The following is a 14,689-nucleotide window of genomic DNA, read 5'->3' on the forward strand; positions in this document are numbered from 1 at the left end:
ACCACATATCTTAATTCTGTTTTTTTGTACATGGTTATGCTCATGTATCTGTACTTATTTGTACACAGGTTACCATGACATTAACCACAATTATCTTGCGATTTGATATATAATATTAATTTATGGTTTTTAGTTGTTATCCATATCTAGTTTTATGTATTAAAGCTACTTTTGAGTTTGGTAACAATTTTGTGGTGGTATAGATGAAAACTCTCATTAAGCCCAACAATTCAGTCAGTAGCCCATTTAAAAAAAATCTTTTAAAATTAAGTTTCGGCCATTTTTGTGATTTGGTTAAGGTTTCATAAAAATGTTTCTAGTTTTACATACTCAAAAAAAATTTACTTAATATGTTTCTGGAAGAAGATAAACATGTATTGGTCTGGCTGTTGTCTGGTTTTGCTGATCACAAGTTAACCAGCAAAATGATATGATGATAAATTTGGTGTCATTAATGACATATCCAAAATCCTCTGACATCTCTTTCAGGATTTTTTGTAGTCGTTTGATTTTTAATGAAAAATTACTATATAGGAGCATGAATTAGTTATTGAGTTTATAAAAGGTAGCTTTTAAAACACTCTAACCTTAACCTTATGTACATAAATTCTATAAAAACTAAACAAATTCACTTTTAGGTAATTCAAAACTGTGCAGCTACATGCTTGTTTTGTTACAGTTTGTATACATATATAATTATCGTTTTCAATGTAAATAGCTATGTATAAGTAGTGCCATGCTTTCTCAATAACAATTTCTTTATCAATAATCTTTTAGCCTTTTACAATATTCTCCCCTCAAGCTGTAAATCCATGATTGACCACTGTTATGACATATTTTAACTTTTTGAAACTGCCGCATGCACACCATATAAATATGACAGTTTGCATTTAGATTGAACTGTGTACATGTCTATTATTACAAATGCATTAAAGCATGGCACAGCTTAGTAAGCATTTATGAGCTCATTCCAGTATGTAACCATCAAGTGAACCTGCAATTTAAATACCTCAACCTCAACATCAATACTTTCATGCGTTCTACCATAATATTTAGTAAGACTCCAGCAGCCAGCCTATATATGGCCTTAGGGCTTATATACACTTTACTTGCTTCTTTGTGAGACTGATCACAAGTTAACATACACAAGGTGAAGTTTCATTTATCGTAGTTGATTTTCAGCAAAGATCAATAGAAACATAGTTTGTCATATTAATTTTACTATTGAGAGAAAAATTATTTAAAATATTGGAGCAGCATTATTAGGTCATGCATTATTTGGTGTATTTCTGTTTTTCATCAGAAAAATGGACAGGTGGGTCAATATTGCTATAATATAGCTATAGGCTTATTATCATACCCCAACTCACTGTATGACTATTAGTTAGCTATATACGTACAGTAACTGATCTGAAAGCAGCATAACACCACAGTACTATGGTCTACTTCAGATGTAACTACGTATAGTTGTCCTTTGTGATTACAGAATTTTACTAACATAAAATTAATTTTAGAAGGTTCACTGCACAATCCTTAAGGATTTCAATACTACAGTGAGCAAGATAGCTGGTATATAAGTGCAGTAATCTTAAAAACTTAACTTCACATGCTCATGCAATCTTTTTGATATTCAGACAAATAATGGTTGGCTACATCTTTAATAATGGGAAAATATTGGTGACAAAGAAAATACAAGTGGGATGCTGAAGAGAAACAGAAGTTCACTAAGACCTTACAAAATATAGTTTGACTATTTGACTGCAAAATATCCACCAAAAATGCCACAGTAAACTAGAGCACAGTTCTAGTGGCAAAATATATGGAAATAACAGATATTTGGTTTCCTAGACTTGGCCTTTATACCTGGTGGATTTATAAGTACTGCTCTTTATTCACACTAGGCATTGTACTTGTATAGTCTTGATCATTGTATCTAAGAGTGAATCATTCCTTGTCCATTGTACCCTAATTGCAAAATATTTGCCTCTGTGTTCACACATTATTATTAACATTTTACAGTGATCAGCACTGAAGGTCTGACAGCAACATGTGCTGCAGCCTTAGGATTACCTAACCTAATTTCAAGGACTTAGACTTATAACTGATAAGGTGGAACAGAAAAGGGACCAAAGTAAGGAAAAAATCCCTCCAACCCAAGGATTTGAACTGCAGGTCATCCAATGTCTAGTCGGTGCCTACTCAGTCTTCCTTCTGGAGGGATGGATTATCTTCCTTAAACCTAAAGTATTCATATGCGCTACTTTGTTCATTATGCTTTAATGTGGTGCACTGCCCAATAGTATTGTGTAATTTGCAGCTTTACTGTGGATATACATTTACCGTGTCAGAACACACTTTTATACATAAATTGTGGTTTGAACCTGTAACGGGAGTTCACAATGTCATTAAACAAAATACTAAAAAGAAATTTACAAAAACCACTTCTACAGATTTTAGCAATGTCTATTTTCTTCTAGAAAACATATGCAAAATATTTTTGAAGTGGAAATATTTTTATGAAACTTTATGCAAATCACAAAAATGACTGTAGCTTACTTTTAAAACATTCTTTTTTTAAATGAGCTATACTGAATATGACCTGTTGGGCTTAATGAGAGTTTTCATCTACGTACCATAAAATTATTACCAAACTCAAAACTATAGTTATTATACATAAAATAGATATTTAAAAACTAAAAACTACAAATTAATATACAAATCATGAGATAATTGTGGTTGTTGTCATGGTAACCTGTGTACAAATAAGTACAGATACATGAGCATAACCATGTACAAAAAACAGAATTAAGATATGTGGTGTACATCTCAAGTTATAATCAGAAACATAAAATTTAAAATTTTGGACATTAATGCCTTGTTGCACTATATTAGCATAAATTTCAAATGTCCATAACTTTTTTTCCCCAAAGGGGATTTTAGAGGATTTTGGATATGTTGTTCTCCAGACAATTCTGCATCTAATGATACCAAATTTATCTTTATACCATTTTTTTCCAAGTATTACCCTTCAACAGCCATACTATATGAAAGGTAATTAAATTTCTAGTTTAATGAAGGCAGTTGCAAGTTGTTTCAACATCTTGATCTCAAGTTACAGCGCATTCAATTCAGTGTAATATAGCATAAGCTAGAAAAGCACACAGATGAGTATTAAGGTATTTCTTAGTGCTGTGATAATGCTCAAAATAAGCATAAAGAAGCTGGGTTCCAATGAAGTGAGATTTTGAGCACTAAGAAGTACCTTATGACACATCCTTGTGCTTTTCTTGCTTATACAATATTACACTGAATTGAAAGTGCTGTAACTTGAGAACAAGATGTTGAAAAAACTTGCAACTGCCTTCATTAAACTAGAAATTTGATTACCTTTCATATGGTGCCCAGTATAACAATAAGGGACCTTTTGTTCAAGCTCTGTGCTCAATAATTGAACTGCTGTAGTTCATGGTTTTCTGTTGAGATATCCACCTGTTACTTTAGCATTAAATAACTTTTGTTATACCCCTTTAATAAAGAAACGGCACACATCAGGATGATCCTTGTACATAGTACTACACAAACATCAGCGTTGAAGGTCCAAAACTGTAACAGAATCCCTGCAAATGGAAATTTTAAGTGATTTTGTTTACTGCCTAGGTGAGAAAACTATTTGTTTTTTATAGACTACTGATAGGCTATTATGTTACAGCTGTATGCTTTGTACTACAATGATACTAGGCCCAGCAGTTAACTTGATAGAAACATGATCGATTTTTAATAGTAACAAATAGTTTTCTTGTCAGGGTGCAAAAAGGGTGTTCCTGCGGACTTTTTACATGCCTCCCCTTCTTAAAACACTTAGTGCACGCTCCATATACTCTGTAAAAGAATTGGTGCTTTTATCAAAAAGTGAATGAATATTTGTCTTAGGCGCTGGACTACACACATAATACACTAGCTAAGAAACCTTACCAGTTATGTCAACTTGCAGCTCTTTTGATGCTACTACAGGTGGAGTAGTGTAAATCACCATTTCACATTGATAAATGGAATCATGATCATCAGGGGTTAGTGCAGCTACTTCCTGAACATCTGTATATTGCACTGAACCATTTAGTGCTGGACGTCTATCAGGCTGATCAACTCTTAAAAATTCTGATCCATCTTTTCGCCAAACTATATTTACTCCAACAGTTATACCCTCAACAGCAGTGGCAACACATTGTAATACCAGTTTTTGGCCAACCATTTGCTCTCCAAGTATTGTGATGAACATTTCCGGAAGAGGTACTACATAATGTGAAATTCAAATATATTTTGTAATTTTTACCACAGATGTACCAAAACAATCAGGGGTGGATTCAGGAGCTGGCAAGGGGAGGGGCACAAACAGGCTAAGTTGGTAGGTAGTTGGGGACAGAAGATTTTCTTGAAATATTGAAGCAGCAAATAATCACCTCATGGTATTGTATCACTGCTTATTTTTCCTATTTAGGGCTTTGTAAAGTTTTAAAAGCTGTTTTAAAGGCTAAATGTTTTAAAGCAACATGATGATATGCACGAAGGTGCTGGGCCAGGTGACAGGTCGACAGCTACTTTGACTTTTGTTTTAGGTGACTTTGTAATAAATGGTAGTGATATACATATTTTTATGAGTTATATAAATTTGTTGTGGCCCGACAAGGTTTAGTATTTCAATCAAAAGACGTATGGCATCTCCACAAGGGGGAGGGGAGTATTTGCCCTAAGTGCTCAATCCTGGATTCGCCATTGACAATGATCTAACAATGTTAAATTAGTGCTGTCAATGATTTGAATTAAAGACTGCACAATATCATGGAACACAAAATACCAACTAAACTCATCTTCCAAGTGTCCATTTCCTAAAACCTAGATTAGCCTTCTTTTTCAGGTATTGCTATATTGTATAGTATAATTAAAATTTCTTAATTTTTATAAAAATATGAAGTAGGAATCCAAGCAATAAAAGTAATGAAACAAGAGAAAAATGATTGTATTACAGCATAGTTCTGTTTTCCCTTTTGTTATCATTGATGTCAATACCGGTGAGTGTATGTTTCTATACCTTACTGTAAATTACTTATGACATATCATGATGCAAATTTTTATTATTAGTATAGTATGTACAAGTTGAGCTGAATCCTGAAAAACAGCTAAAATTAAAAGTGGATTTTTTCGCAACAGAATTAGCATTTCAGCCAGCCAGATGATTAGTAATAACAGCAAAGGTTTCAACAACAGACAAGTATGGTTTGGCTCCAATACAAGTTCTGGAAAGGGCTGTAATGGACACTGTACATATACGGCTTCCCCATAGGAAATGTATTTTGAAAATTTTGATTATCCGTAAATATTATGTCAGACATTTGAACAAAAAGATTTAGAAAAGTTTTTAGTGGGTCAAGCAGTACTACAAATGAGCCAAATTTCAAGATTGTGTGTAATTGCATCCATGAGTTATTAAATGTGTTTGAGGATTCAGCTCAACGCGTACATACTATAGCACTTGGTTATATACTATTATCATTACTAGGACCTAAACCAAGTACATACACACACCAACATGGCAATCCCCTGGTGAGGCTATGCATGACTAGGTGGTAAAGGCACGATCAAAACAATTATGATCCCAAATCAACTCAATATGACACAATAGTGACAGATATAACACGATAGTAGCATCATAACTAGAGGCCACTACAATATTGTAGTATTGTATGCAGCAATACCTTATTGGCAACACTGAAGATGGATATTATTCAGCTATGTAGCCAATATACAGCATAGTATCAACTAGAGGTCACCTGTTGCCAACTGTGGTTTATCAGTGGTGTGGCAATGGCACAGTGATGTGTACACACTATAGCATACAGAACTTGCAGGAGTTACACTGTTAGAATAAGCAATCCAGTTGAGCCAGATAAAGGAAGACAGCCAAGCCAGCCAGAGTCTAGCAAGCCAGGTGAAGGCAAAACGTACAAGTACAATAATATAAGCAAACTTTAAAGGCTGTTGCTATTGTTCCGGCAGTCATGTGAATAAAAATAAAACTTAGACAAAAACAGGTCCTCAAACGAAAAAAAAAAGAAAAGCACAAAATGCCTTGAGCAGGAATTGAACCAGGGACCTCCAGTGCTTGAGCCCAGAGTCCTACCCATTGTGCTACGTGGCTCCCAGCTACCGAACTCCCTTACTTTCTACCTTATATGTCTCCAAGTGGAGTAACTTCAATATAATATATATTGAAGGTGAAGAAGAAACTAAACCTGAACCCGACCCTAACCCTAACATTAGAACTACTTTTCGTGTTCCCTAAAGTTTAATGCTCGGGGCAACCTACTAGACGTGTTCCCTAAAGTTGAATGCTCGGGGCAACCTACTAGACGCGTTCCCTAAAGTTGAATACTCGGGGCAACCTACTAGACGTGTGCCCTAAAGTCGAATACTCGGGGCATAGCATACAATTAGTGTGCTTGATAGTGAGAAATCTAGTGGACTGCCGGAATAATAGCACTGACAAAATATTTCCGGCTGCCGGAACAATAGCAACTTCGAACTTTACAACATACCACACATATTACAACCATTCTTGGAGGATCTGATTCATCATGTAACCGATGCAGTTCTAAAAATAGAAACTGGCTCACATTGTTTCTGGGTGTCCTCTATTAGCTGGAACATTGTATAAGAAGTGCCACGATGATGTTGCTCACCATCTACATGGGTGTTTGTTCTCACAGTACGTATTCTCGATTGACAAAGATTGGTGGAGCCTGAACCTGGAATCTGTCAGTGTGGAGGAATCAGAATGTATTAAGATTCTTTGGGATTTCACTGTTAGAAATACATGCCAATCGTCCTGACAGTCTAGAAACAAGTTGATGTTGTGCTACTTCTAAAAACCAGGCGCCATGCAGCTAGCTAGCTAACTCATCTGGAATTAACTATAGACAGTATATGCTACTATGAATTAACCAACTATAATAGGGTCGAGAATAGGGTAGTTTTAGGTTGTGCAATAATATTATTAGCTAATTCTCGTATTTCGTAATTCATGAAATATTCGTAATTCGTTCAATTACGTTGCTATGCACTGCTAAGGAAGCGTTTGTTAACAAACCGCTTTTACCAACAAATTACGCACAGAACTATCTTCTAAACTGTTTTATAGTGTGACTAACGTGTTTTATCCCACAAATTCTCTCGACACAGCCTCAAAGCTGCTCTTCATTTTCGTTCGCGTACGTAAGGGATACGCCCCCTTTCAACTCGAAGCGATAGGCTATTCCTGGTAGTATACGAGGCCTGCACCGTTGTTTTTCAGTTGCTAAATTCCTGAAAACCTCAAGGAGAAGGTAGTCTAAGGAAAGTCACCACACCCGTGACACTATCCAAAACCACGCCCACTTTTCGTACGCCATTTCAATAATCACTGACTGCACTGCATTGAAATTTAGTGATGAAGAAAGCTCGAACTAAGTGGTATTGTCAAACAATAGTCCATAGAAGCTTTTAATGCTGTAAATTCTTTGTACTGGCTAAAGGCAGGTGATTATCAGGTGTTGAACAAGGCGCGAAGCTTTGACGACACTAATTCCCTTGTTTACCTGTACAAGGAGCGCCTGGATGGTCAGCCGCTACTACGGTTACTATCACTAATAATTTACCGCAGTAATGGATACTAAAATACTATCTATTTGTTTCGCAGTGCTTCCTGTGTGGGTCAACAAGGCAATTTGGGCTGTCGATGCTTCGCGCCTTGTTCAACCCTGATAACCACCTGCCCCTAACCAATTTACAACCTTGAAGACTTCCACGGCCAATTGTTCAACAATACCCCCTAGTTCGAGCTTTATTCATCTACGGATTTCAATGTAGCGCAATCGTAATAATTGATACTGGCCCCATTCAAAATGGCGGAAAGCTGTTGCTATGACGATTACGTAGTTTTGGATTGTGTCTATTTCAGTCCGCCGAAAAGAAACCACCTCAGAGCAAAGTTCACCCAGAGATATAAATAAGGTTGTTTATTATCTCTGGTTCACCTGTGCAGAAGTTTAATACAAACTTCATTTCACTTTTACTTCTTCGATAAAATATTAAACGATTTTGCTCACGTGGGTGCGTACGGACAAAATATAGATAGGTAGATAGATAGGTACACACACTCACTTTTACGAAAACAATTTCAGTAAACCAGGCGCGCGCCCACAGCCGACCTTGTTTAAAAAGATAGACATGCTTTTTGATAGACTTTTCCTGTATGTCCTTTCAACTATTTATTTATTTATTATTATTACTGTGTCAACTTCGCAAGCGAAGACTTTACACAGGAGGGAATTAATGTTGTTTGTAAAGAAGTTGAAAAGGTGCATAAGTACCAAGACTTGTTGATTGAGATTAGGAGACTCTGGCATGTCAAAGCAGAAATCATCCCAATTGTTATCGGTGCCCTTGGTGTTTTGTGCCTAAAGTTCAAAGACTGGCTGAAAAGATTGTGCATTAATTTAAAGCCTTGTGTTTTGTAGAAATCTGTTTCATTACAGTTGAACTGCTGTGTTGAGCATTGAATATTCATCTTAGAATGTTTGCAAGGTTCCGATGATTGCTGTAATTAGCTTTGTGCCAGAAATTACTTTTTGTTTTTTTGTGTGTATTACAATAACAATAAATAATAATAACCATAATAATTAGATCCATATACATAATGGATGATTACAGGGTTAGTTATTGAAGCTGTTTGTATGGTACAATATACCCTTCAAACAATACACACTGGCAACTGACAAAATGTACTTACCATAGACATTAACAGTTATGGCTCTGCTGTTACTTCCAATTGGATTTGTTACATTGCATATGTATACTCCACTATCATTTAAAGTTAATTTTCTAATGAGATATTCAGCCTCGAATACTGCAGATGTGCTAGTGTGAGTAATTGAACGGATGGTTACAAGCTCTTCAGAGAATAAACCATTACTATCTTTACTCCAAGTAAAAGTGTCAGGGGGAGAGCCTTTTGAGGTACATGATAACACTAGTGGAAAACCAATTCTCATTCTTATGTTAGATGGAGATGAAGAGATAGAGTCAACAATCATTGGAGCACCTACATAATAAACAAGTAAATAATGAAACAGTTCGGTAACAATTATATATTACACTGAGATGGTATGATAATAACTTACTCCTTCCATCAAAGTATAAGCCAACTCTCATGGTTTGTATCATCATTGAACTGTTCATTATCATACATGTGTAAATACCTTCTGCACTAGTAGAAAGAGTTAGGCACTGGTATAAATCAACCACTCCTACTTGGCCTCTCATAAGTGCCCCATCCTGTTGGATCACTAAACCACTGCATTCTCTGTTGAACACTGGCAAGCCACTAAAGAACCATCCACCAAGATCTGTATTGTCATCACCATTAGGTCCAAGGCCAGTGATGCAACGAGCAACTAACCCTGGACCACTGGCAAAAATTAATGAGTAATCATCAAGTAAGTTATCAAAACTCAAATCATTATTTCCAGTGATAATTGCAATACCTAATAGCATAAGAGAAAAGATAATAAACTTCCCAATCCAATTTAAGGTATCTGTTCCTTAAATTACTCTATTTGTGTCATTGTGGTTTGATATTACTCAGAAAAAAAGGTAACAGGAAAGTGCAAAGTTATCTGTACAACACAAGTGGATTGTGCAGGGCTGATCAGTGTAAGTGCTTAGTGTACATAAACAGTTTCAACAAAAAAAATTCGATAACAAACTTGAGTGAAGCTTATGTAAATGGCTGACCAGCTTTAGTGATTCCATCAGTAATGCTAACTTCAACTACTGTAACTGAAGATCAAAATTATCCTATAATATACTTTCAAAATTTTAAAATTGTGTGCAAATTGTATGAACCTTTGGTCAGAGCCACATTCAGTAACTGATATTCCACAACACATTATGAAGTTGAGAGTTGTTACTTAATCTTTCTTGTATAGCATCTTATGTCTTAGTATTACTTCTATAGTCTGTTCACGTTCACCTGAGCCCTCGTTTCTTGTTAATAATTCTTGTTACAAGGCCAGCTGCTCAAACATTTAGTAGCACTGTGAAGCCCTTCAAATGCGGAACTGTTTATCAAAAAAGCACTTTGATACAGGCAAGAACAAGATAGTCATGAGGCTTTAAATATATCCCATAAATTTAGTATGGACGATTCAGGCACGCAAACATGTTTACAGCATGAAAACATGCTTGTTCCAGTACAAAACCATTGGGAGTGTACTGGAACACATATTCACATCTTTGATATTACTATATTTGGTGGGGGTTCAGGTGAACGCGTACCGACTCTAGTGCATGCTCTCTGCCTCAGTAAAAGGTACACTCATTTTCCTTGCTCTTTACATATCACATTTCAGTGAAAGCTTACTGCCTCCTCATTAATAAAACCACTTCATTACAGTGATCAGTTCTGGCAAGTGCAGATGCATTTTCTATGGCATCTCAACTATGCAGTTTAGTTTTCCTTAATGTAGCCATTTTGTTAAAAAGCCAGCAGCTACATTTTTATAAATTGACAAGACTATTGCAACATCAGAATCTGAGTAGCCAATAATATACTGCATATATAGCTGTGTGAAATATGACCAAAAGCCTTAGTACTGCTGCTACATCTGTTTGCAATGATATTATGCTGTGGGTGACTGTTATCTCAATCTTTCATGCTACTACATGTAGATCTTGCATAGCTACCCAACTTACCTACCAGAACTGTACAAACTATAATTCTGGCAGAGTACTCAATGCCTCAATGCTTTAACAAGCTTAAGTATGCAATTGAAGTTCAATTGGTCTGTAGCTTTGCAACTGTGGTCAGGCAGGCTGGAAGGTAGGCAGACCAAAATATTATTTGGTTTTGGTAATCTTAATATTAGACCTCTGTGGGTGTTTTCTTGTTTTTATGCTGGATAAAAACAAGAAAAAGGCATAAAAGTGAATTTCGTCATGTATGATTTTTTAAACTGAAGAATTTTGGTGGAATTCATCTTTCAGGCATGACCCTACTAAACAGTACAATTGTACTGTTTGATATTATAATGTTATCAATAACTACATACAGTAGAAGCAACATTTATAGCCATAAACAACTGCAGATTTTAGATTCAAATTGATGATAGAACAATTATGACCATTAATGAACTACATCAAGACACACCCTCCTCTCTTGTGGTAGTTTGATAAAGTCATAATGTCATAGTTAATTATTCTATTTTCAGATTGAGCCTAAAATCTGGAGTTGTTATGGCTATAATTAATTGATGTGTAAAACTCAGTAATTAGTAAAGGCCACATGTAACTTTTAGTCACAGTTGCTGTAAATTCCTGGAAAGCACTTATTTGAGGTTGTAAAGCTTGGATAATTGCAAAAATTGAACAATTAGCTACTGTATATAAAGCACACAAAGTTGTGAATTAAACTGTGTAGTGAGTTATGTTCTCAAGCTCCCCTTCACCTAGCATTCCCTTGGATGTGTTTCTTGCGAGGGCCTGTATAGGGAGTACAAGGTGTAGTGAGTTTAGGATCATAACCTCCAAAACTGTGTATATATATGCTCTGAATATGTACATCAGTTCATATTTGTCAGATATATATATAAGTCTTTAGATGTGGAAAAGGTTTCATATATAACAACCTTGACTGAAGGACATAGCATGTGGCTGTAATGAATTGTGGGTCTTCCACACACATCCAATTCTATGAACTCAGAATACCATAACGCATTGCTCAAAAAACATATTGACCTGAAAGTGTTTTCATCTACTAAGTTATGTTGGTACTCATTACTGTCCAAATTTCAAGTCAATAGCATTTTCCAATCTGAAGTTATGAGTTGTCAAAGTTGGTAAATTAAATGTGTGTGGAAGACTCCTTTTTGCACATAGTCACTGACATTGTAATCATTAGATGAGTAGTACAATGAATAAAGACACTGTGTTAATGAAGCATAAGCCAACGTCTGCTACGGAAGTGGTGGGATGTCATCCTGCTGTTATGTTTCATAGTTGATCCAGGCCTTCGCAGAAAGTTTTGAAGCAAAGCAGCACCAAAAAAAAAAAAAAAAAACTAAAAAAAAATTTTTTAGAAGTGCTTACCACACTTCAATGCTGCAATGCCATTTTTAGTGATTTCAAAGGCAAAAGTATGAAGTTTGGCCAGTAGAAAAGGTCCCAATGTGATACACTATATTATGCATAACTGTTGGTGATTTATCACTCCACGAATTGTCAATAAATTAGGGACACGCGCACTTTTTCAGAGGGGGTTTCAGCTGAAACCATTGCAACCCCCCCTGTATCCGCCACTGCAATATACCTCAGAGTAATCATAACCTCAAAAGCTAAAACATTTACCAAGAGATTTCATATTACACAATGTATAAAGTAACTTTTACATAATTTGTAGTGGCTAAATATTTCAAAGCATGCGGATTGGCATGACAGCAGTTATGAGGGAAAAGCAAATAACTCACAGTCTAGCCAAGAGTCTACCAATACCAATACATCAACAGTTTAAGTGTTTCAAATGTGGCAGAATTGAAACATCATGTTCTGTTGAGAAACTTGTTGTAACAGAACATAAAGGAGGTCAGTCAGTTGATAGTATACAGCATAACAGTCAACACAACGTAAATGACCAGTCAGCTGATAGGGAATAAACATTCAACCAACTTGTGAAACAACCAATATTGAAAAGTAGTGGACAATTACAATATGCCAGTTAGTAGATCAAAACAATGACTATGGATTCATAATATTATGTTATCTGTACACAAGTCAATAACATTTTGGGAGGCTAATGTATCTAGTTGGTTCAGTTTACCAAGTTAATATTATAGTTGGAAGTATCCCAGCAAGAGCTCTTGTTGATACAGGTTCACAAGTTTGTATTACTAGAAAATAACCACTTCCCAACATTAATTAGAAGAAACAAAATTGTAGTGTATCTAATTGTTTTACCCAACATCTAATGTATAACCTTCAATACTCAGCCTATTGGAGCAGAAGGGTCCCCACTTAAGGGTCCCCACTTGGTGCTAAGGCTTAGTAAAGTTCCAGTTTGAAATTACTGGGTTGATCCTGGAAATTCCTTACCATGTGATGGATTCTTTCATGCAGGGCCGCCCAGAGAAATTAAGGCGCCCAGAGCAAAGAGTTAAAGTGGGGCCCCAGGGGCAAGGAGGTTTCCATTCTGAATCACAACTTCACCCAAGTTGTAAGTTGAAGACCAAAAAAAAAAAGAAAAGGAAAAAAATAAAGGTCATTACATGCTAACAATGACAATAACTACCCCTCACCAACCATATCTCCTTATTTATAAGCTTGATGCACTGCTCCTCCGAAGAACACTGTGACTGCTCTATTAGAGTATGTAGATCTCACTGCTCTATTAGAGTATATCGATTTTTTAAACAGGTATTCAAGGGGCCCTTCATGGGGCCTCCTGGGGCCCCTTTCAGGCTGGGTCCCGGGGCAAAATGCCCCAGTTGCCCCACCTGTGGGCGGCCCTGTTTTCAAGTCTACTTGGAAAAGTTAAATAATTATGGGCACAAATTCCATTGTTGGCTTTGATTTCAGAATATCTCAGTCTAATGGAAGTAAATAATTTCAGGAAGTTTGTTCAGCAGTTAGCTCAATCAGAAAATTACTGGAATCAAGGAAGTTATCTACAGTACCTACAATTGAACCATTAGTTAGTTGAGACCATCAGGTTGCCTGTACCATTGTCAGAAACCCCATTCTTACCTTTACCATTGACAGCTGAAACAACAGAGTCATCAGCTGAGTCAGTGGCTTAATACTTAATAAGATTACAATAGCTATTGCATGGATGTACAGACAGAGCTCAAAATAACAGTTGCCAGTCTGCAGTTTCCTGTTCAAATCCCTCCTACAACGACCAATATTTGCAATGGTCGGCAGCAGTGTTGGGGCAAATATTTACATATTACTTGCAACTGAACTATTTAATTACAGTTACATATTACCCATATAATAAAGTAACTATAATACTATTACATATTATATTACTTTGTGTCCACAGCCTTAAAGCTGTCACGTGTGAAGCTACTACCTTATCATGTGACATGATTGTGTTGTTCGACAATGTGCAAATCTTGGTTAGTAAGAAGCTGGTGAATAAGCTTCATCCAGTAGGCTTCGTTACTTTGTTGTGGCTAAACATTACTCAGTGGATTACTAACAAGATTAGTAACCTTGTTACTTGTAGTAATAATATTATGTAATATTAGACTCGTTACAATGACTTCATTACTTAGGTAATGTATTACATTTGTTAGTAAAGTAACTTGAGTTGTATTACCACTAATTTACCAGTTTTTATAGCGTATTTCATTATGTTACTTTGTTACCACAAAAGTAATAATTATTATGTAATGCACTCCAACACTGGTCGGCAGTTATTGCCTAGCATATGAAATAATAACTTAGCAGTGTATTCATGTGTCATTAAAGTGTCAAGCAAACATTAACAGTATTCTACTGAAATCACTCTCAGATTCAATTTCCATGGTAGCATGCCTCCAGACCCCTCGTTTGGCATCTACACACACTGGTGTATGCCATCCTGGTTACATCCCTCAATACG

The 14,689-nt window shown here is 36.0% G+C and overlaps 1 protein-coding gene across 1 annotated transcript in view; it reads right to left on the minus strand.

Annotated features, from left to right (window-relative positions):
- LOC136247082 (hemicentin-1-like) overlaps positions 1-14,689 on the minus strand; it is a 66,332-nt gene that overhangs the window by 28,930 nt on the left and 22,713 nt on the right. The window contains exons 3-5 of the mRNA XM_066038698.1: positions 9,213-9,575; positions 8,822-9,133; positions 3,973-4,290 (exon numbers count right to left, since the gene is read on the minus strand). Of these exons, the coding sequence (XP_065894770.1) occupies positions 3,973-4,290; positions 8,822-9,133; positions 9,213-9,575 (993 nt within the window). The remainder of the gene's footprint in view (positions 1-3,972; positions 4,291-8,821; positions 9,134-9,212; positions 9,576-14,689) is intronic.

This window comes from Dysidea avara, chromosome 2, assembly GCF_963678975.1.
Source record: "Dysidea avara chromosome 2, odDysAvar1.4, whole genome shotgun sequence".
Taxonomy (NCBI): domain Eukaryota; kingdom Metazoa; phylum Porifera; class Demospongiae; order Dictyoceratida; family Dysideidae; genus Dysidea; species Dysidea avara.